At 43.9% G+C, this 23,613-nt stretch overlaps 1 protein-coding gene across 1 annotated transcript; it reads right to left on the reverse strand.

Moving 5' to 3' along the window:
* Positions 1 to 1,195: 1,195 nt before the first annotated feature.
* On the reverse strand, positions 1,196 to 20,067 carry dbh (dopamine beta-hydroxylase (dopamine beta-monooxygenase)). The gene is made up of 12 exons (XM_072240695.1): positions 19,765 to 20,067; positions 18,666 to 18,812; positions 14,433 to 14,690; positions 12,703 to 12,879; positions 10,428 to 10,530; positions 9,517 to 9,683; positions 8,819 to 8,962; positions 7,655 to 7,693; positions 7,309 to 7,368; positions 6,080 to 6,207; positions 1,777 to 1,936; positions 1,196 to 1,333 (listed from the first exon to the last, which is right to left on the reverse strand). The coding sequence occupies exons 1-12, from the start codon at positions 20,065 to 20,067 to the stop codon at positions 1,196 to 1,198; spliced, it is 1,824 nt and encodes a 607-aa protein (XP_072096796.1).
* Between the last annotated feature and the right edge of the window lie 3,546 nt (positions 20,068 to 23,613).

Consider the following 23,613-nt stretch of genomic DNA (forward strand, 5'->3'; position numbering starts at 1 on the left):
AACTCTTATCAACTCTGCTTGTTACACCCACAGAGAATTACAGCAAATTTGTCAGACGTGATTTGTCTTTTGTAATGCATGTTGACTTGGTTTGATTACATTAAGCTTCTCTAAATGACTAGTAATTTCTTCCTTAATTATAGACCTCCCTATCCTACTAACAACAGATGTGAACCTAACATGCCTATTGTTACCTGCTTTTTGTAGTCCTTCTTGAACAAAACAATCACGTTTGTGTTTATTTAGTCTGCTGGTACTCTTCTAGAAGCAAGAATTAAGATAAAAATCTTCAATGTCTCCATTATTTTTGCAACCTCTCTTTAAAACCGTTATGTGTTTCTTGGCTGCTTTTACTCCCATTAGTTTTTCCAGTATCTTGTCTCTCATGATGGGAGTTGTTACAAATTTTTCTATGGTGTTAGAAACTAGATCATATCTGATGTCTTTGGGATATTTACAGTATCCTTCACTGTGAAGACTAATGAAAAGTGTTGGCTTAACTTATCTGCAATAGCCTTGCTTATATTATTAATTCCCCACTCTCATCCCCTGAGTATTCCACTCTCATCTTTGCCACTCTGTAACTTTCTATATCGAAGCTTTTGCTGTCTTTTTTAAAATTATTATTATTATTCTTCATTTGGAGGCTAGAGTCTTCGAGAATATACTCAGGTCTCTTTGGAAGAATATAACGCCCTTATTGGCTCACATGAATGCCTGGCTTGCGAGTAAACATAATGGAGGGGGATTATTCTGGATGGCAATGAGAGCCTCAGAGCTATGCAGAAGCCCGGTGTAAACATTGGAAGTAGTGACCACCTCCCACATTATGGATGTTTAGATGCTGTGTGAAACTTCTGGGCAACTGTGGATAGGGGTGTTGGACTTCAGAGCAGCTATTGTGCCTTTCTGTGCATAATTCACAGAGGATTTGAATCTTCATCACACATAAAATCTCACAGATGCTGATTGAAAACAGTTTGCAGTTTAATTGGAAGAGATATATAATCTGGTTCATTCAACAGGCAGCGTACAGAGGCCACAGGCCACAGGTTACAGTCACAAACAAGACCCTGGCAGCTGAGACATTAGAGAGGAATTATCTGTTTTGTGTGGCTGTTAGGAATACCTTTCACCTAATTCTGCTCCCGATCGATCGCTGATGTGAACTACCAATGAACAGCTGAGCCTCACATCACTGTCCTGGTTTCCCGGAGCTGAAATCAACGACGGTGGGTTCTCCTGGCTCCAAGACGCTCATCCTCTGACAGTGATCTGGAGTTTCTGGCAGCACCTTGGTAACTTCTGGGAGAGGTTGCTTTTCCCAGTCACCCTGTGGTTAGAAGATGTTTCAGTGAAACACACACAAAATGCTGGAGGAACTTGGCAGGCCAGGTAATGCTTCAGTGAAGAGGTTTCGCTCAAAATGCCCCAACCCCCATGTGCTGGTTCATATTCCTGCTACAGACTATCTTAGATTGTAACTATAGTTGCTTGTCCATAGTCTCAAGGTTAAGCTATCCACCTGCATTGTGGAAATAACTGCCAGAAAGACTGCCGTGTTCAGGTTGGTGACTCACCTCTGCTTTCTCAAAGACTGGCACCAATAGGCAACTTTAACATTGTCAGAAACATGCATTAATGAGTACAAGCACCTTAAAAGTCTGCAGAGTTTACCAGTACCCAGGGATTGTAGCACAACACTGTTACTGGAAGCAAGGTCTTGCATTCACTTGGAGTGTACTCTGTCAATTAGAACACAGTCTCTGTACTCACCGGGAAACGCACAGCAGAAGACTTGTTGCAATGCATAGAGATGGGAGCAGAATCATACAAAGCCCTCAGTACTTGGCGACTGAAAGGGCTCCAGGTCACGGCATTGAACTGCTGTGTTACAGGTACTTGGGGGCAGGTACAGATCCCGTCATCTTCTATCCTGTAATGACAGCAAAGTATTATAAATGACTGCACACCCTTCTCATCCTTTCCCCCTCAGAGCATTTTGCACCCTTCCCTAATACCAAAACTGCTGGGAGTGCGTGGGGGTTGACTTCCACCAAGTTGGTGGTGTAGCAGTTAGTGCATCACTTTACAGCATCAGCCTGCTGCTGTATGTAAGGAGTTTGTATGTTCTCCCCGTGACCATGTGGGCCTCTTCTGAGTGCACCAGCTTCCTCCCACATTCTAAAGCTGTATGGCTAGGGGTCAGAGATAGTACGTTGTGGGCATGCTATGTTGGTGCTTGAAGTGTGGTGACATTTGTGGTCTTCCTGGCGTAATCCTCACTGATTTGATTTCAGGCAAAAGACACATTTCACTGTATGGATGTACGTGTGACATGTGACAATTAAAGATAACATGTTTTTATGAGAGAAATTGGATGCTGGAGTGAAACAAGTCGTGGGGAATCAATAATTGTAGCACACCAGTGCGTGTTTGTGACAGTCTCCAACAGAGAGAAGCTGACCAGCGTCCAACATTTAGTGCATTGCCGTCGCTCAGTTCCCCATTAGCAATGCTAGTGGTCAGACCAGAAGTCGATCAGAACCAGCCACATAAATACTCTGCTTACAAGAACACGTTCCTTAAGGCTGTTATATCCGGGGGTGGTAATGGGGATTAACTCATGCTACCTATTAAATTCTCCTAATGGCATGTGTCTCAAATAACATCTGACAAACAAGTCCAGCTCCTGGCCTTCACATGTGTCTTACCTACTAAGCCTGGTGGAACCATTTCTACTGACAGGAGAAGGGGCAAAGGTGGGTTACTGGCATCTTAAAACCAGTGGCTTTGGGCAGATGGGGCTCGTCAGCCATGTTGGCATTTCACCTAGGAAAAGGAGATCTTGTTTCTATACCCACTTGTGGGGAAGGTTTGGGAGTAAACCTAGAGGAAGAATCTGGAGCTGGAGCCCCTAAGGCAATCCTACATTGAGTTCAACACTGAATGGGAACTCCTGTGACACTGCTGGCACCGAAATGTATTAGTCTCCGCCATTCCTTTGGATTAGTCTACTGTGTGGACAGAGGGAGCCTGCTGCGTGGGCCTGTTCTCCATATCACACTGCCCTAGCTTGCTTACTGGCTTGTGTATTGACTTGGACTGCTAGGACACAATATCCATGGTCAATCCCAACCAACAGAGGGCTTCAGAAGAACCGGCAATCTAGCAGCGGTCCCCAACAACCAGGCCGCAAAGCATGTGCTACCGGGCCGTGAGGAAACGATATGAGTCAGCTGCACCTTTCCCCATTCCCTGTCACGCTCTGTTGAACTTGAACAGAGGGTTGCCTATGGTGGGACATCCTGTATATTGGGCTAAATTGGTTTGTCCCGTATTTCCCCTGCTAAGGTAGAGCGTTCCTATGAAACCTTTCGTGCTGAAATGGCGTGAAGCGAAGAAACAATTACCATTAATTAAAAATTTTTGTATTCCCAGACCCAAAAGATAACCTAACAAATCATATCAAATAACACATAAAACCAAAAATAAATAACACTAACATATAGTAAAAGCAGGAATGATATGATAAATACACAGCCTATATAAAGTAGAAATAATGTATGTACAGTATAGTTGGGAAGATGAAGGCAAAACCAATTTGTGGGGAAAAAAATCAGCACGTACACGCATGCTCACACAGGTGCCCGCGCGAGGCTTCATGGTCATGGTAGTCTTTTTGGGGTAAAGTGTCCCAGGATTTGACTGGTACTTTTGTCCCTTACTTGGGAGTGAGAAAGTTGGCAACCCTAACTGTAAAAGACATGTTGACACGAGGAAATCTGCAGATGCTGGAAATTCAAGCAACACACATCAAAGTTGCTGGTGAATGCAGCAGGCCAGGCAGCATCTCTAGGAAGAGGTACAGTCGACGTTTCAAGCCGAGACCCTTCGACAGGACTAACTGAAAGAAGAGCTAGTAAGAGATTTGAAAGTGGGAGGGGGAGGGGGAGATCCGAAATGATAGGAGAAGACAGGAGGGGGAGGGATGGAGCCAAGAGCTGGACAGTTGATTGGCAAAAGGGATATAAGAGGGTTATGGGACAGGAGGCCTAGGGAGAAAGAAAAGGGGGAGGGGGGAAAACCCAGAGGATGGGCAAGGGGTATAGTGAGAGGGACAGAGGGAGAAAAAGGAGAGAGAGAAAAGACATGTTGAGGTGAGTTTAATCCTATTTGAACACCCCGCCTCCGGTCGGCCAGTCCGCAAGAATATTGTCAATATTGAACCGGTCCGTGGTGCAAAAAAGATTGGGGACCCCTGATCTACAGTATGTTGAGTGTCTCATTTCCTAACTCCTCAGGCATCCATGCCTGGACAGTTAGCGCCTGATTTCCCTTCCTTACTTCTGAGTCATACAGTAAAGAAAAAGGCCCCACAGGCTCTTCAGGCCACCATATTTATGCTGACCATCAAGTACTCATGTATACTAGAGCAGCACACTCACAAGTGCTAGAAGAACTCACCAAGTCAGGCAGCATCTATGGAGGAGAATAAGCAGTTGATGTTTTGGGTCAAGATCCTTCATCAAGACTGGAAAGGAAGGGGGCAGAAGCCACAAAAAGAGGAAAGAGTACAAGCTGGCAGTTGATTGGCAAGACCAGGCCAGGAGGAAGGTGGAGTGTGGGGGAGGTGGGATGTGGGAGGGAATTGATGGAAGAAGTAAAGGAATGGAGATGAAGAAATCTAACAGGAGAGGACAGTGGACCATGGAGGTAAGGAAAGAAGGAGAACAGAGAGAGGTAATAGGCAGGTGAAAGGTGGGGAATGGAAAAAAGGAGGAAGGGAGGAGAAATTATCAGAAGTTGGGGAAAGCAACATTCATGCCACCAGGTTGGATTCTACCTGGATGGAATATGAGATGTTGCTCCTCCAACCTGAGTTTAACCTCATCGTGGTAGCAGAGGAGGCTATAGATAGACATGTCAAAATAGGAATGGGAAGTTGAATTGGGTGGCCACCAGGAGATCCTGCCTTTTGAGGAGGTCAGAGCAAATATGCTCAGTGTGGTTTCTCAATCTGTTTTGGGTCTCACCTATGTAGAGGAGGGAGCAGCAGATACAGTACACTGGCAGCTGAAGTGTCACCTCACCTGGAATGATTGTTTGGGCCCCTGAATTGTGCTAAGGGAAGGTGCATAGGGGTGACTGCAGCACTTGTAGAGCTAAATGCCAGGAGAGAGTTCAGTGGGGAGGGACCACTGGTTTTCAGTGCGGAAACCAGTCACCGTGAAAAGCAGGAGGTAGGGATGGGCGCAGGTGTGTGATGGAGGGATAGCTATGATTAGTGGTAGTATCCTGTTGGAGATGGTGGAACTTTGGAGAATGATGTGCTGGATACACTTGTGGGGTGGTAGGTAAGGACAAGGGGAACCATATCCCTGCTAAGACAGTGGGAGGATGGGAAGACGGCAGATATGTAGGAAATGGAGGAGATGCAGGTGAGGGCAGTATCAATGCCTATATAGTCTAATCCTATTCACTAGCGCTTGGTCCACAGCCTTCTATGCTTTGGTAACGCAAGTATTTGTCCAGATGCTTCCAAAATGTGAGAGTCTCTCTCCACCACTCACTCAGGCAATCACTGTTGGGTGGAAAAATTCTTCCTCAGATTTATTTTGAAATCTTTCTCATCACTTTCTGACTATGGCCTCTTGTTAAACAGCCATGAGGTAAAGTTTCTTACAATTTGTACAATTCTATTAGGTTACCCCTTTTCAGCTCCTTCTCCTTCATGGAATACAAACCCAGCCACTCCTGTCTCCGTACAACCAAAATCTTCCAATCCAGGCAATAGCTGCTGAATCCTTCCTGTACCCTCTCCATTACAGACAATGCCATGTCCAGAACTGTGCACAATATTCTAACTACTGTATGTCCTAACCTATGCTTTTGAAAGTTGTACCATTTTTTAATAATCTCTTTCACATTCAACAAAGTACTTAAGACCCAGCCTTCTGATCAAGTATAGATGACCTTTTGTAGCATATTCTTCTTGGTTGGGTATCACTTCTGGTCTGGTTCTGATCCTGGTTATGTGTCTTGAAGATTTGCTTAAATAACTGTGGATTACCATTACCTGTTGATGAAGTTGAAATACTTCTGCAGGTAACTCAGGTCCACAGCACTCTTACACAGCTCCAGTTGTGTCTGGGGGTAATAGTGCACGTAGTTCACACACATTTCTTCGTTGATTCCAAATCCTCCCTGTACACACAGAATCCGATAACGATCACATTGGAGAATGTCAGAATTCCAACTCACTGCACAATCAATTCTCCATTCTCTGACCTCTCCACCTGTTTCCCCTCTAACAGGATCCAGCATGCTGCCTTATTGTCCCGTGCATGCTACACAGACCTGAAAATCTTGGGATCCTCATGGACTCTGACTTCCTACCATATATCGAAATTCTGGATCAGGGTTTACTCAGAAGTGAGAGATATTCTATCCAAGTGATTTTTACCCCACCTCACTCTTCAGAGCAACCAAGAAGACTGGCAGGTCCAGAGGCAGAGATCCTTCTCCTAGTCCGTAACTAGTCACTGTTTTGGAGGGGTGGGGTGGGTTGTCAGTAGTCTTGGGTTTACATTGCTCTCTTGATACCCACAACATCAGCCTCTTGGCCTATAGAAAATAAGCAGAAAAAGTGGGGAATCGGTGCCTAGTTGGGGCATGCTATGAAGAAGACTTGCTACGTGGGATGCAGTGATAGAGTCAGAGGACTGATTGTACCCAAACATATATTGTTTGGTAAAACTGAGTGTGGGAAGGAGATTGCTGGCAACATGGACCAAATAGATGTAAACCAGGACTGGCTGAGGAGTGGGATTGATCTGTGCCAGATATTTATTATGGAGTGATAAGAGTGAGAAAGGGAAATCAGACAGAGGAAGTCTAATATCCAAGGCAGATCAGAAACAGAACCTGGATCCGGAGGTGATAACGATGTACAAATGTAATTTCCAAAGCGACCTTCAACATTGGTGTGTGAACGGATTGTTCTTAGAATTCATACGTAGCCTGGCTTCATGGAATGGGGCACAGAAGGAGGTTATTCAACCTTTTGTGGCCACATGGTTTTTCTTAAAGCATTTTCTTTCCTCAGGTCTATAGTTTCTCTTTATTTATACTGTCAAAACCAATGATATTTTGAACAAATTAAATCTCCAACATTCCCTGCTGTTCTTACATAACTGCACTCCCTTGATTGAGTTAGTCATTTCTGTACTGTTTTTTTTACTGCACTGAGAGGAGGGGCAATTCAGTAAAAGCAACCAGCTCATGTTGTGGGATTCAAATACCTACCACGGTCACATGATTCCTGTCCTCCGTATTGTACGTGCAGGAAGTTATCAGAACATCCCCCTATTCAGAAAATCATATCAATGAGCCCATCTTGTAAACAAATGACAAAGTCAAAATAATTCTTCAAAGCGTTAGATTATTGTTTGTTAAAAGTACCAAGAACGACTGGTGTTTGTGCAATCACTATGTTACTCTGCAGAGTACATGTTTGGAATTTGGTAAGCTGGTTTGATGCTTGCGTAAAGCACCACGTTAGCAGTTGGATAAAGTAAAGATCAGGCTTGTATTTTTGGAACACATTAGTTGCTGCAGTGTAATTAATCCACATGATGAATGGGATACTTACGGGTAACACTGTGACCTCTTTCTGCAACATACGAATTTCCTATAAAGACCAAAAAAAGCCACCTCAGTATTTATTCTTTTCTATGAGAAATATTGCATTAAAATCACAAAAATGAAGTGTTAAGAGGGGTGAGTACTTAAGGGTGACTCACTCTACCTACCATTTGTTGCTACAATTTACAGTGCCTGTCAAAATGGGTCTGAGTTTATTTAATTGTTTCATTTATACTGTAGTAAGCTGAGTCTTTCTCCAATTTCCATTGATGTAGATGTGTTTAAGCAAAGGCAGTGAATAACTGTGGGATAACCTTTCCTAAACATTGACCAGCTTGCAGGACATTTTCAGTATGGTCCTGTGCAAGAGATTATTGGCAAAAAAAAGTGCATATAATGTGAGGTAACCATTGGATGTAGGCTGGGAGGTAGAAGATGGAGATTTGGGATACAGGGAATATTCTTTGGTAGAAGTTAACATTTGGTACTTTTTATGGATCTGTAAGGCAGTTATTCCCTACCTAGACAAAGGAATTAGTTGCTGTAAATCCAACAATCCTGTTAATACTCAGATTGGAGGCACAGTAAGCAGGCATTGTGGAATCAGCATATTGCAGAGGAACACTAACTTAAATTTGTCTCAGATTTTTTCTCACTCAGTTAACCTGTTAAAGTGGGGAACATCATCCACTTTGGACCCAAGAAGGATGGATCAAGATTAATGATAGAGTATGACAGGGTGTTCTTAAAGAAGGGCATGAATTGGTTAAGTAAGTTGATGGGGAGAATGGGAAAACCTATTTCAAATGGAGTGCAAGAGCAGGATAATTGGACATAACCTTAAAATTCAGAGGTAGAAGCAAGAGTGCTATTAGGGGAAACATTTCTTCACATGAATGTTAGAGGATATCAGGGAGTGCCTTTCCTAGTGATTGAATAGTTGGTTAATTGAAGCTTTCAAGACAGAGGCTGATATATATTTTCTTAGATAAGGCAGGTAAAAGTTATGGCACCAAGAAGTAAACGAATCAGAAACTGTTCATTTAAAGAGCATAATAGATTCAATGGGATGAATGGCCTCCAACTGGTTTTGTGTGTAGTTGGTAAATATATAAAGCACTTATGTGAGGTTATTAGTGAGAGTATGCTTGAACTTCACAAGGAGCCATACCTGAAAGTGAGTGCTGTAATGTCCATCAGCATTCACAATGTTCACCTCAACCCCATCCTGGACAAGGACAGTTCTCACCTTTGTGCCAGTAAGGTGAGTGTGGAGTTGTGAGGCAAAGATCCGGATGCCAGACTTAGGCAGTGTCTAGGATCAGAAAAGCATTGAACTCAGTATTAATTTTTGATCTATATACAATATTCCAGCACCCTACCAATGTTTGACCACAATACCATGGATCCTTACCACACCGTACTTGACGTGCCATGCAATAGTGACATCATGCTGACCTACAATGGGGTGACATCAGGGACCAACCTCTGAGCTGTAAGAGAGTGCCCTGTATTGAAGAAGATGGTGACACCACACTGATTCCTGACTGACACTTCAACAATGGAAACTGCTCACTGATAAAGCAAGGGGAGGACAGATGTATCCTTGTTCCTAACTTCTTGCCCCACTGATCTTCACATCCATTTCTAGTCCTGGTCCTCAGGCTTAACGCTCCCGCTGCCCAGCACTCACCTGTCCTGACTCTGCCTCAGCCCAAGCTCATCTCTGTCCTTGTATCAAGCCAATTTTAGCAGTTCCCACCCCAATGCCCTTACCGCACCTCCAGCCCTGCTTCCCTGTCCTCATCTCTGGTCATTCCAAGGCCTTGTTGCTGTTTGACTGGCCCATTTAGCAATGAAGTTGCTCACATGTTCAGTACACTTTGCCGTACAATATCCACTGAGCACAAAGCTCGTCTCGCCTGGAGGGATTGCCATGATGGGGGTGTACACCAGACCCAGTTCCATGATTCCTGCATTGAACTTCCTCAAGGTGGGTGTATAGAACAGACGAATCCCAGACCGGTCCAATCGCCCTTTAGATGGGAAAAGTTTAAGTTAACAATGCTTTTACAAATGGAAGATATCAGTTACATGTTTTTGCTGACTAGGCTATACTAGGTAAATTTGGGCTTAAACCATAAAAAATAACGATTACCTTTATTTGTCACATGTACATTGAAACATACAGTGAAATGCATTGTATGCATCAAATAAAATTAGTGAGAATTGTGTAGAACAGTTTGCAAGTGTCACCACACTTCCGGCACCATCATAGCGTACTCACAACTCACCATCCCTACCTGCAGGTCTTTGGAATGTGGGAGGAAACCAGAGCTCCTGGAGGAAACCTATGTGGTCACTGGGAGAACATAACAAACTCCTTACAGAGAGTGGTAGGGATTCCAGATCGGTGATAGCTAGTGCTGTAAAATGATTGTGCTAACCGCCATGCTACTGTGTCACCCATGCAGACCAGATCAAACTTCAAACTTCGTATATTCTAATCCCCAATGAATCGTTAGTTCACAATTATCTCCATTAACATGGTGAATCCACTCAACTTTCAGAGGTTCTTAAAATATTATGACTTAAGTTAATGTTAATCAATTTACCCTGCCGTATCCCTGAAGTGCAGATTCACAATTACACACAACACATATGCGTATTATGTGAGCATTAGACATACACAATTACACTCATATCTGTGATAACATTCATGCTCAGATTCACTAGTGTGAATTGTGAGGCAGAGAGTAGTGAGTTAACTCCAAACACACCAGAGAGTTTCAGAGGATTATGGTAATGCACTTCCAGTCGCAAATACTTTGAGGAGTTTTCTCCACCAATGAGAAGTCCAGCATCTTTTGGGTAATAGAATGCCTGCAATGACACAGAGACCTGGATTTTACAGCTTGGAAGATGACCTTTCATCTAAAATTACAAAAAGGAAATTTAACAAACAGCTATTGCGCTGAGATCCTGAGCAACACATTTTAACACTTTAAAAAATTCTGCATAGGAGATTCAGAGAAGTACAGTAGGCATTCTTTGGGGGAAATTCAGGCATACAAGATTTGAGGGGCGGTTTCCTTTCATAATGTGGTTTAGACTAGGGGCATATTCTCTGAATAAGGGGTTATAAGAAGATAGAAGGTAGACCAGGAGGAGGTAATTCAGCCCTTTGACCTAGCTCCATCATTCTACCTTAACACCATTTTCCTGCTCCATCCCATCTTTCTTGATTACTCCAGTAAACAGAATTCAAAGGGTCTCAGTTTTAAATGTAATCAATGGCTGACCTTCCATAACCTTCTAATGATTCACTACCTACAGAATAAAGAGTAATGTCCACATCTGAAGCTTAAATGGCCTATCTGTTACTATGTGACTGTGACTCCTATTTCTAATCTCAGCCACGGAAAACCTGTTCCCATATCTGCTCTGGTGAGCTGCCTAATAATGGTTGGATGGTCATTTGGAATTATAACACGGGGAAACTTCTTTACCTACAGGGTTGTTAATCTTATAGATGTATCTGAGGCCCTCACAACTATTTTTTTTGAACATTAATACAATCGGGGTATGGGGAATGGATGAGATACAGAAAATCATGGCTGTATTGAATGTTGGCTCAAAGTCAAGGGGCCACCTTACTTCTATATTTGTTTTGTTCTTATGTAATGCAGATATAGATGCTTTAAATGGTGTGGGTATAGTAGGCTGAAACACTCCTGGACAGGACATACACGCTTGGCGATTCAAACATTCTGTGCGACAGGTATGAGCAGAGAGTGTCAGTCATGTCAGCAGTAAGCTCCTCTGCAAATTAAACAGGCAAAAGCCTATTGCTGAAGATTTGCTTTCAAATAAAATGGATGAAGAATTGATTACTTTGGAGCTGGAGTAGCTCAGTGTTGGGTATTAAAGCTTCAAGGGGCTCACACTCATCTCCCACCCGAGGGGATCTGCCAGCATCTCTCATGCTCCTCTGCTTGGATTTTGGGAGTACTAATAAAGCTAGGACATACACCATGAATGGTGAGGTCCTAAAGATCATTGTAGGACTGAGGGACCTTGGAGTGAAGTCCAGGGATGCTTGAAGATGACAGTACACATAGATATAGTGGTTAAAAGGGATTTGGGATAAGGGTTTTTATTACTAGTGACAATGAGTAGAAGAGCAGTGAGGTTATTCTCCAACTTAATAAAACATTGGTCAGGCCTCAGCTGGAGCATTGCATGCATCTTTGGTTATTATGCTAAAGCAGGGCATCCTACCTGGGGGTCCACAGACCCCATGCTTAATGGTATTGGTCCATGGCATAAAAAAGGTTGGGAACCCCTGCGCTAAAGGAAGGATGTGATAGAGTTTAAGAGGATGCAGAGGAGATTCATAGACATTGCCTGGGATGGAGCCTTCCAGTTCTGAGAAGAGACTGGAGAGATTCAGTCAGTAGCTGAGGAGGTTAAGAGAGGATGTGACTGAGGTATATAGAACTATGGTATAGATAGTGTAGACTGCAGCTAAGTTTTTGCCTTATAAGAGGTGGCTAATACCAGCAGAAATAGACAGGGTATGGGGTAAGAAATTTAAAGGGGACCTGAGGGGTTTCTTTTTCACCCAGAGTGTGGGGAGTAGCTGGACAGTTCTGCCTGAGGGAGGAGTATAAGCGGTGTCTGTGACAGCATCTCGGACGTGTCTAGTAGAGCATTTGGATTGCCCCGGCATAGAGGTGATGGGCCAAGTACTGAGATATTTGATGGGTTCATACTCGTTGGCATGGACCTGCTTCCATGTTCTATGATTCTATAACTCTATTCTCCACACTATGTGAGACCCTTACTCACTCCTCAATCCGCCCCACAGCATTCTATACCCTCTTTCATGCACTCATCACCTAAACTGTGCAGGTTCTCTTGCTTAGTGCTCTCCAGGATTTTAACTCAAAACCTCACGAGGTCTTCATTTTGTTCACTCCCCAAACTACAACACGCTGACTCACGTGAACAGCTTTCAGCTACTTAGTACCAGAGACCTATTCCCCCACTCACCTGAGCGCCCATTGCCCACGCCGCCAGCACATGCCTGCAGTAATTCAGCTTTGCAGGTTTCATCTTGGAGTCGCATGGCCCATTATACGCAGGCATCTGGTCAAACTGCGGTGCGCACTGGAACACCTCCATATGATGTATAATTGCTTCGTTTCCTTTTGAAATCACTGGCTCGTACTCATCAGGAAAGGAGATAAAAATTTGCGGTCAGATTGGAAATGTTTCCAAAATTACTTCAACTGCAGAGGGATATAAGCCACCCTGTGGATGGGTTGGAGCTGGGAGAATGGATTCACAACTCATTGGGTTTTGAGACCCTAATTAAAGTCCAAAATCTCCTCAACCATCTAAAAATCTTCAGAAACTGTATTGCCTTGGTGGGATCTGATATCAATCCATACTGCAGTTATATAAAACTTCGCGTCCGCTGCATTTGGAATACTGTGTGCAATTCTGGTCAGAGGTTTTGGAGACAGTTCAGAAGAGATTTACTAGAATGCTGTCTAGATTAGAGGATATTAGCTATAAGGAGGGGTTGGACAGACCTGGTTGGAGAATTTTTGCATCCAATTTGTTGGTGGCTGAGGCAAGACCTGAAGGAAACTTCGGAAATTATGAGAGGTTATCGATAGGCCAGACGACCAAAATCTTTCTCCCAGAGTAGAAATATTGAACTCTAGAGGGAATAGCTTCAAAGTAAATGGGAAATTTAAAAAGGATGTGCAGGGAAACTTTTAAATTTAAAAACACAGAGAGTGATAGGTGCCCGGAATACATTGCCAGAAGTGGCAGTAAAAGCAGATATGATAGTGGCATTGAAGAAGCCTTTAGATAGGCATGCAAGTCTGCAGGGAATGGAGAGATATGGATCAAGTACAGGCAGTAGGGATTAGTTTAACTTGGCACAGAGATTGTGGATCCAAGGGCCTATTCCTGTGCTGTACTGTTCTATGTTCTATGGCCATATCACTGCCACGTTTAGGAATGTAGTAGAAACTCAGCACGTTCCTGGGACCAAATAGAAAATAGCTCGAAAAAGATGCGAAGGTACTTGAAAGGAGGAAGAGAAAAAGAAACTCCTGGCCAGTTTGCCTAACATCTGTCACTGGGAAGATGCTAGAATCCATTATTCAGGATATAATAGTGGAACATTTAGAAAAATCATTAAGATTATCAATGTGGCTTAATGAGAGGGAAAATTTGTTACAATCCTTTGAAGTTGCAACAAACAGGATGGATTAAAAGGAACAAGAAGATGTAATGTATTTGGATTTCTGGAAGGTGATAAGTTTCTGAATAAAAGATTACTGCAGATGAATGCGCAGGCATAGGGAAAATATATAGGCATGGGTAGGGGAATAGCCAACTAATAGAAAACAGAGTGAGGACAATTAGTTTTGGATTGGCAATCAGTAATCGCAGGGGTCATTGCTGGAGCCAGATATATGTATTTTTGATCTATATTAATGACTTGGATGAAGGGATTAAGTGCACTGATGGTACAAAGTTATTTAGCCAGTTAAAAGGAGGGCACAACCAATTTATATCTCCATGGAAATGTATATTTTAATTTATCTTCTTGTTCTCCCAAATTATTCATTAACCGCTGAATAGGTTTACCAACTCTCCACCACCAATCCTAACCATCTTCACCAGCCTACAGGTCAATAATCAATACCATGCTCCATGTACCAACCTTGTGGTCCTCTTGTCTTTCGTACAATACCTACCATGACAATGTGATGTGCAGGAAAGTTGCTGGGCAGGTGACTGATGTGGCACCAGTAGGTTGTTTCCTGGTCAGGAATTGTTACGTTAGGGGCGAGGACTTCCAACACCTTAACATCTGAGGGCAATGCAGGCGTATGGATGTCGGGTTTCAGGAGCTGCACCCTCTGTATGCCCCCGGCCACTGACCTCAGGTTTATGGTTTCCACGGATGCAACTGGCCGCTCAAGAAATCCATACAGGAGATGGACCGTGCCGCCCTTGAAGGAAGATAATTCATAGGACACAGTGACACAAACATTTAGAGTTAATCATTAACACAGAACATAGAATAGTACAGCACAGTACAGGCCCTTCAGCCCACAATGTTGTGCCGACCCTCAGACCCTGCCTCCCATATAACCCACCTTAAATTCCTCCATATACCTGTCTGGTAGTCTCTTAAACTTCACTAGTGTACCTGCCTCCACCACTGACTCAGGCAGTGCATCCCACGCACCAACCACTCTCTGAGTAAAAAACCTTCCTCTAATATTCCCCTTGAACTTCCCACCCCTTACCTTAAAGCCATTTCTTCTTGTATTGAGCAGTAGTGCCCTGGGGAGGAGGCACTGGCTATCCACTCTATCTATTCCTCTTATTATCTTGCACACCTGTATCATGTCTCCTCTTATCCTCCTTCTCTCCAAAGAGTACAGCCCTAGCTCCCTTAATCTCTGATCATAATGCATACTCTCTAAACCAGGCAGCATCCTGGTAAATCTCCTCTGTACCCTTTCCAATGCTTCCACATCCTTCCTATAGTGAGGCGACCAGAACTGGACACAGTACTCCAAGTGTGGCCTAACCAGAGTTTTATAGAGCTGTGTCATTACATCGCTACTCTTAAACTCTACCCCTCGACTTATGAATGCTAACACCCCATAAGCTTTCTTAACTAACCTATCAACCTGTGAGGAAACTTTCAGGGATCTGTGGACATGTACCCTCAGATCTCTCTGCTCCTCCACACTACCAAGTATCCTGCCATTTACTTTGTACTCTGCCTTGGAGTTTGTCCTTCCAAAGTGTACCACCTCACACTTCTCGGGGTTGAACTCTATCTGCCACTTCTCAGCCCACTTCTGCATCCTATCAATGTCTCTCTGCAATCTTTGACAATCCTCTACACTATCTACAACACCACCAACCTTTGTGTCGTCTGCAAACTTGCCAACCCACCCTTCTACCCCCACATCCAGGTGGTTAATAAAAATCACGAAAAGTAGAGGTCCCAGAACAGATCCTTGTGGGACACCACTAGTCACAATCCTCCAATCTGAATGTACTCCCTCCACCATGACCCTCTGCCTTCAGCAGGCAAGCCAATTCTGAATCCACCTGGCCAAACTTCCCTGGATCCCATGCTTTCTGACTATCTGAATAAGCCTACCGTGTGGAACCTTGTCAAATGCCTTACTAAAATCCATATAGATCACATCCACTGCACTACCCTTATCTATATGCCTGGTCACCTCCTCTAAGAGCTCTATCAGGCTTGTTAGACACGATCTGCCCTTCACAAAGCCATGCTGACTGTCCCTGATCAGACCTTGATTCTCTAAATGCCCAGAGATCCTATCTCTAAGAATCTTTTCCAACAGCTTTCCCACCACAGATGTAAGGCTCACTGGTCTATAATTACCCGGACTATCCTTACTACCTTTTTTGAACAAGGGGACAACATTCGCCTCCCTCCAATCCTCCGGTACCATTCCCGTGGACAACGAGGACATAAAGATCCTAGCCAGAGGCTCAGCAATCTCTTCTCTCGCCTCATGGAGTAGCCTGGGGAATATTCTGTCAGGCCCTGGGGACTTATCCATCCTAATGTATTTTAACAACTCCAACACCTCCTCTCCCTTAATATCAACATGCTCCAGAACATCAACCTCACTCATATTGTCCTCACCATCAAGTTCTCTCTCATTGGTGAATACTGAAGAGAAGTATTCATTGAGGACCTCGTTCACTTCCACAGCCTCCAGGCACATCTTCCTACCTTTATCTCTAATTTGTCCTACCTTCACTCCTGTCATCCTTTTGTTCTTCACATAATTGAAGAATGCCTTGGGGTTTTCCTTTACCCTACTCACCAAGGCCTTCTCATGCCCCCTTCCTGCTCTTCTCAGCCCCTTCTTAAGCTCCTTTCTTGCTTCCCTATATTCCTCAATAGACCCATCTGATCCTTGCTTCCTAAACCTCATGTATGCTGCCTTCTTCCACCTGACTAGATTTTCCACCTCACTTGTCACCCATGGTTCCTTCACCCTACCATTCTTTATCTTCCTCACCGGGACAAATTTATCCCTAACATCCTGCAAGAGATCTCAACATCCACCACATGTCCATAGTACAATTCCCTGCAAAAACATCATCCCAATTCACACCTGCAAGTTCTAGCCTTATAGCCTCATAATTTGCCCTTCCCCAATTAAAAATTTTCCTGTCCTCTCTGATTCTATCCTTTTCCATGATAATGCTAAAGGCCAGGGAGCGGTGGTCACTGTCCCCCAGATGCTCACCCACTGAGAGATCTGTGACCTGACCTGGTTCATTACCTAGTACTAGATCTAGTATGGCATTCCCCCGGTCGGCCTGTCCACATACTGTGACAGGAATCTATCCTGGACACACTTAACAAATTCTGCCCCATCTAAACCCTTGGAACTAATCAGGTGCCAATCAATATTCGGGAAGTTAAAGTCACCCATGATAACAACCCTGTTATTTTTGCACCTTTCCAAAATCTGCCTCCGAATCTGCTCCTCTGTATCTCTGCTGCTACCAGGGGGTCTATAGAATACCCCCAATAGAGTAGCTACTCCCTTCCTGTTTCTGATTTCCACCCATATTGACTCAAAAGAGGATCCTGCTACATTACCCACCCTTTCTGTAGCTGTAATAGTTTCCCTGACCAGTAATGCCACCCCTCCTCCCCTCCCCCCCCCCATCCCTTTTAAAGCACTGAAATCCAGGAATATTGAGAATCCATTCCTGCCCTGGTGCCAGCCAAGTCTCTGTAATGGCCACTACATCATAATTCCATGTATGTTTCCAAGCTCTCAGTTCACCACCTTTGTTCCTGATGCTTCTTGCATTGAGGTACACACATTTCAGCCCTTCTACCTTACTGTCTTTACACCGTTTGTTCTGCTTCTCTTTCCTCAAAGCCTATATGTTAGATCTATATGTTAGATCTGGCTTTACTCCATGCACTTCTTTCACTGCTCTATCGCTCTGGGTCCCATCCCCCTTGCAAATTAGTTTAAACCCTCCCGAACCATGCTAGTAAACCTACCTGCAAGGATATTGCTCCCCCTCAAGTTCAGGTGCAACCCATCCAATCTGTACAGGCCCCACCTTCCCCGGAAGAGATCCCAATGGTCCAAAAATCTAAAACCCTGCTCCCTGCACTAACTCCTCAGCCACACATTCAACTGCCATCTCCTCCAATTCTTACGATCACTGTCACGTAGCACTGGCAGCAATCCTGAAAACGCCACCCTTGAGGTCCTGTTCTTCAGCCTTCTGCCTAGTTCCCGAAACTCACACTTCAGGACCTCATCCCTCTTCCTGCCTATGTCGTTGGTCCCAACATGCATCACGACTTCTGGTTGCTTTCCCCCTCGTACTAGGATGTCCTGCACCCGGTCAGAGACATCCGGGACCCTGGCACCCGGGAGGCAACAAACCATGCGGGTGTCCTTCTCACGTTCACAAAATCTGCTGTCTGCTCCCCTGACTATAGAGTCTCCAATGACGACAGCTCTCCTCTTCTTCTATTTACTCAAAGAAAAAATAATCTTTGTGTATGAAATCAACCTGTTACTGAATATGACCATAACACACCAGTCCTCCAGGTTCAGGAGGTCAGCTGACGGCTAATAACTCTGACTGGTCAAAAAAAAAGCTACAGAAACAGCAATCAAGATGGGGGACCTTCATTTCTGCCCTAAGCACCAGCAACATAATGGGCAGTAGGTAAGAGTATGACATAAAATGAACTGAAAGTAGACTGGGCTACTTTTGAAGAGACTTTGACTTCAAAGGAGATTCTCCACAATATGCTCCATCCATATTCAAATTTATCCCTCAGCACTGAAGGGATAAACTTCTCCACATATCTGGTTAAAACGAAAGTCACTTTATCATTCAAAATATCATCCAGCGCTCAGCACTTTGACCCCACCAACCTCAATGACGTAGTCCCTTTTGTCGCAGGTGTTGAAGTTTCTCTTGAAGGTGAGGTAAAATCCTTGGTTAGACTGGTGAGCATCAATCAGCTGGTAATCCTGCTGCGTGTCCAAGTGAATCTGGGCCTGCTCATCAGTCCAGGCATCCTAAGGGCAGAGGACTACAACTGAGATCAAATAGGGACACTGCCACATTTCCCCACAGAAGTGGAGATCCCTGATTTTAATTCCCATTTATTTTAATATAATCTAGTTGTGATGAAATGTAGACCAATCTTTCTTTCTCTGAGAGGGGACTGCACACGATTTATGCTGACCCTTCCATGGCATTAAGTGGCACATTATTAGAAGTAGAATTAATCCAAGCTGTTGTTCATGTGTGTGTGAGTGTGTATAAATATGTTTAAAATTTCAGAATCAGAGTTAAGTTTATTATCACTGACATATGTCGTGACATTTGTTGTTTTGTGGCAGCAGTACAGAGCAATCCATAAACCATACAATAGATTTCAAGAAGAAATGTACTGTTCCTGGGATCATTGTCCTTTCATAAACCTGATGGCAGAGGGAAAGAAGTTTACCTCAAACATTTTCTGGCTATTGCACTTCCTCTGTGATGGAGGTACTCAGAAAAGGGCAGTGGGGGCCCTTAACACCTTGTTCAAGCATAGTCTTTTGAAGTCGTCCTCGATAAAGGTGGCATCCATCATTAAGGACCCCCACCAGCCGGGACATGCCCTGTTCTCATTGCTACCATCAGAGAGGGGTTACTGGAGCCTGAAGGCACACACTCAACATTTACAAACTGCTTGTGTCAGTGGTATGTGAGGACAATGGTTGTGTTCACATGGCACACCTGCACACAATGCCTGCATGTTCAGGATGCATACGTGTGCATGTATTGTATCAGCCAAGTAGCACTATTGGTATATTTTGTACACTTCCTGAGTATCAGCATCTGTAATCAGATGCATTAAGTTAAACTATTAAATCACTGACCAGCTACTGCTGGTGTGAGCACAGAAATCAGCAGCTCTCTTGAATTTAACTGTCTTGCTTTAGCGTGCACTGGCTGCAAGTCAGTTTACCCCCGACTTACCCCAAAATAGGAGCTGCGGCCATCACTCCACAGGATGGCCAGGTCTGCATTCTCTATGCCTCCTCGGTCCGACATCCCAAACAGCATCCCAAACTTCAGCTCCCTGATCATGAGGCAGAAGTACACCGCTTCCTGGGAGTAGCTGATGTTCCAGGCCAGCTTCGCCAGTCCCTGAGGATCCAAGGGTACTCGATAGGGGAAGGGACTCTGCCTGGGCGCAATGGGGTTGAAAGATAGCACCAGTATTATCACGATGATCAGTAGTGTGGTCATGTAGATGGAGATGGTCTCCCGTAGTCTCATGCTCCGCCAGCACTGACAGTCCCTCATGGCTGGACACCTCGAATGAAGCAGGATTCAGGGCAGCAGCCTGCTTTAAGGAGAATGGTCAGTGGATCAGGGTTCTAATTATATTATAGCACAGCCTCTGGGCAAACACATTTCAGCCTCACTTAATCCCATTATACAAGATCATCATCAGTAAAGTGAAGGAGATGAGCTGCCCTTTATTTATTTTAACATTTAATTTATTGGGTTATGAAGAACTAATGTCCATTCAATGCCCCACCTGTCATTTCCAGATTAATTTAAATGAAATTAGTCAATGACGTAATTCTTGTCTCCCTCCGCATTCTTCCCGACCCAACCTGTTTTGTTCTCTACTTCCCTTATACTCCCTTCCACTCGTGGGCTCACTGTATGATTATGTGACTCAACCCATTGTCTGACACTGAGACTTGGTTCATTAGTCGAGCAGTACGGCTCTCCCATGGTCAAGTGGTGTAATTTAACTCACTGGCAATAACACCAGTTCCACTGCAAGATAGGGGTTTTTGGCTAACATAAGAAATAGGAGCAGGAGTCGGCCATTTGGCCCATCGAGCCTGCTCCACCATTCAATAAGATCATGGCTGATCTGGCCATGAAATCATCTCCACCTACCTGTCCAAATATCCGACCTGCCTCTCGGCCTTTTTGCACTACCTTACTTTCCATTTTTCTATTTTCTATTTATAATTTAAATTTTTAATATTTACTAATTTTTACTATTTTTAATATTTAATATTTGTTATCCAGGGAGTGTGAAGCGCAGAATCAAATATCGCTGTGATGATTGTTCGTTCTAGTACCAATTGTTTGGCGACAATAAAGTATAAAGTCCTTTCCCCATAACCCTTAATTCCCCTACTATGCAAAAATCTATCCAAACTTGTCTTATGTGTATTTACTGAGGTAGCCTCCACTGCTTCATTGGATAGAGAATTAGTTTCTACCCTCGGGCTTTAACTCTTATCTCTCATAATATTGAGAGATACCTGTGTCTTACACACTCACAATGCTGGAGGTCAGGCAGCAGCTCTGGAAAGGAATAAAGAATTGATGTTTTGGACAAAGACCCTACATCGGATCTTGGTTCACTGGCTGATAATGTAACTGGTCCCATTGCTGGATAGTGAGATGTGGCTAATTGGCAGACTTTGAAGCCAGCCCCTTTGCCAGATAGTGGGCTTCAATTCAGTTTCAAACTGCTGCCATGCATGGTTATCGTGATGGGTCCCATTGCCAAATAGTCAGTATAATTTCATTGCCAGATTGTGAGATCCCACTCTTTGGCAAACGCAGAGCTAGTTCCAGTGAGAGAGCAGAGAGAAGTCTGAGTCTCTGAGCCATCAGATTGAGGCTTCTTAGTACTTCACAGACACCCACCTTATTCTCATCACCTAGCAACAGAAGCCCGATTCTCAATCAAACTGAATTATAGACAATCAAAGACATCAAAACGGCTGCAGTGGTGAGTCCAATGACAAATTGGCCAAAACATTATTTATATGTATTAATGTATGTTTAATATCTAATATATGTTAAAATTGTGATATATATGAAAATAGCTATGCATTTTCTGTAATGTTTATGTTATCTTAATGTTTAGCTTACACGTGTTTAATCTACATAGTGCCCACGGGTTTAGTGTATAAAATTCATAGGTATAATCTTTGTTCAACATGTAACATTTCTGTGTGTTCAATGTGTAATGTATACATTTTCCATGTGATGGTTGTGAGTTGTTAATGTATGATGTTTGTGTATAGTGTATATGTGTTTTATCTATACTGTTTGTATGTTCTTAATGCATAATATGAGTACATGTAGTATATATGTTTAATGATTACATATATCCATTTTACTGTGTGGAACAGACAGAAGAATGATCCAGCCTGCTGTAAACCAGTTAGTCGAGCTTTATGTGCACAAACTTTTAGAATCCATCTTTTGATTTACATTAATTGAAAGATTTAATCAAGGCTGAGAGCAAATTTATTAAAACTAGGCTACATTTGCCAAGTTTAATAGGGTTTATTGAAGATGTGACTTATTGTCAATAAAAAGACTGGAACGATTGGGACTTATTGAGACTTATCGCAAGTCGGGACGGAGTAGCGAATCCATTCCAGAATGGTAATGCCTGAAGGCACTCCCGGGACCAGGCCTGTACCAACTAGGTTCTAGGTTCACTGGGGTATTGAGGCCTCCGTTAAATCTTGTCAGTATTTTATTAAGAGGCACGCAGGATGATTGATCAAAGTGTGAACTACTGATATGAGAGCAAGAAATCTCATTGCCTTTGTGAACATACTAAGTTGAAAGGGAGGAAAGTACCTCTTCACCTATCCCTTCCACCTCACCTCCCACTATCCCCAGGAGTCTATTTATTACATGGGAGGGGCAAAGCCCTGTAAGGAAAAAAGACTTTGTAAACTCCACCTCTCTACCTCACTCCACATTCCTCCATTGGCTATGGAAACCAATTCACGTCATCATAAAGACTGAATCTTGTCTACAAGGCACTCCTTCCGTACAATATAATTTCTGTCTCAGCAGCTCTCTTGAACTCCAAGGTTTAGCTCATTTGCTTACACCATTACACCACTCCCAGGGAATCTAAAATCCAACCAATTTCCATGAACTCCTTCAACACACATCAAAGTTGCTGGTGAACGCAGCAGGCCAGGCAGCATCTCTAGGAAGAGGTGTAGTCGACGTTTCAGGCCGAGACCCTTCATCAGGACTAACTGAAGGAAGAGTGAGTAAGGGATTTGAAAGTTAGAGGGGGAGGGGGAGATCCAAAGTGATAGGAGAAGACAGGAGGGGGAAGGATAGAGCCAAGAGCTGGACAGGTGATTGGCAAAAGGGATATGAGAGGATCATGGGACAGGAGGCCCGGGGAGAAAGACGGGGGGGGGGAACCAGAGGATGGGCAAGGGGTATAGTCAGAGGGACAGAGGGAGAAAAAGGAGAGAGAGAGAGAGAGAGAGAGAGAAAGAATGTGTGTATAAAAATAAATAACAGATGGGGTACGAGGGGGAGGTGGGGCATTAGCGGAAGTTAGAGAAGTCGATGTTCATGCCATCAGGTTGGAGGCTACCCAGACGGAATATAAGGTGTTGTTCCTCCAACCTGAGTGTGGCTTCATCCTTACAGTAGAGGAGGCTGTGGATAGACATGTCAGAATGGGAATGGGATGTGGAATTAAAATGCATGGCCACTGGGAGATCCTGCTTTCTCTGGCGGACAGAGCGTAGGTGTTCAGTAAAGCAGTCTCCCAGTCTGCATCGGGTCTCGCCAATATATAAAAGGCCACATCGGGAGCACCGGACGCAGTATATCACCCCAGCCGACTCACAGGTGAAGTGTTGCCTCACCTGGAAGGACTGTTTGGGGCCCTGAATGGTGGTAAGGGAGGAAGTGTAAGGGCATGTGTAGCACTTGTTCCGCTTACAAGGATAAGTGCCAGGAGGGAGATCAGTGGGGAGGGATGGGGGGGATGAATGAACAAGGGAGTCGGGTAGG

This window comes from Mobula birostris, chromosome 22 (genome assembly GCF_030028105.1).
Source record: "Mobula birostris isolate sMobBir1 chromosome 22, sMobBir1.hap1, whole genome shotgun sequence".
NCBI lineage: Eukaryota > Metazoa > Chordata > Chondrichthyes > Myliobatiformes > Myliobatidae > Mobula > Mobula birostris.

Coding starts and splice junctions, on each gene's coding strand:
- dbh (XM_072240695.1), bottom strand. CDS start 20,067: ATGAGACTACGGGAGACCATCTCCATCTACATGACCACACTACTGATC. Junction 14,691..18,665: donor AAAGGGACTACGTCATTGAG/GTTGGTGGGGTC, acceptor TCTTCCTTCAAG/GGCGGCACGGTCCATCTCCT. Junction 7,369..7,654: donor AAGAGGTCACAGTGTTACCC/GTAAGTATCCCA, acceptor TTTTCTGAATAG/GGGGATGTTCTGATAACTTC.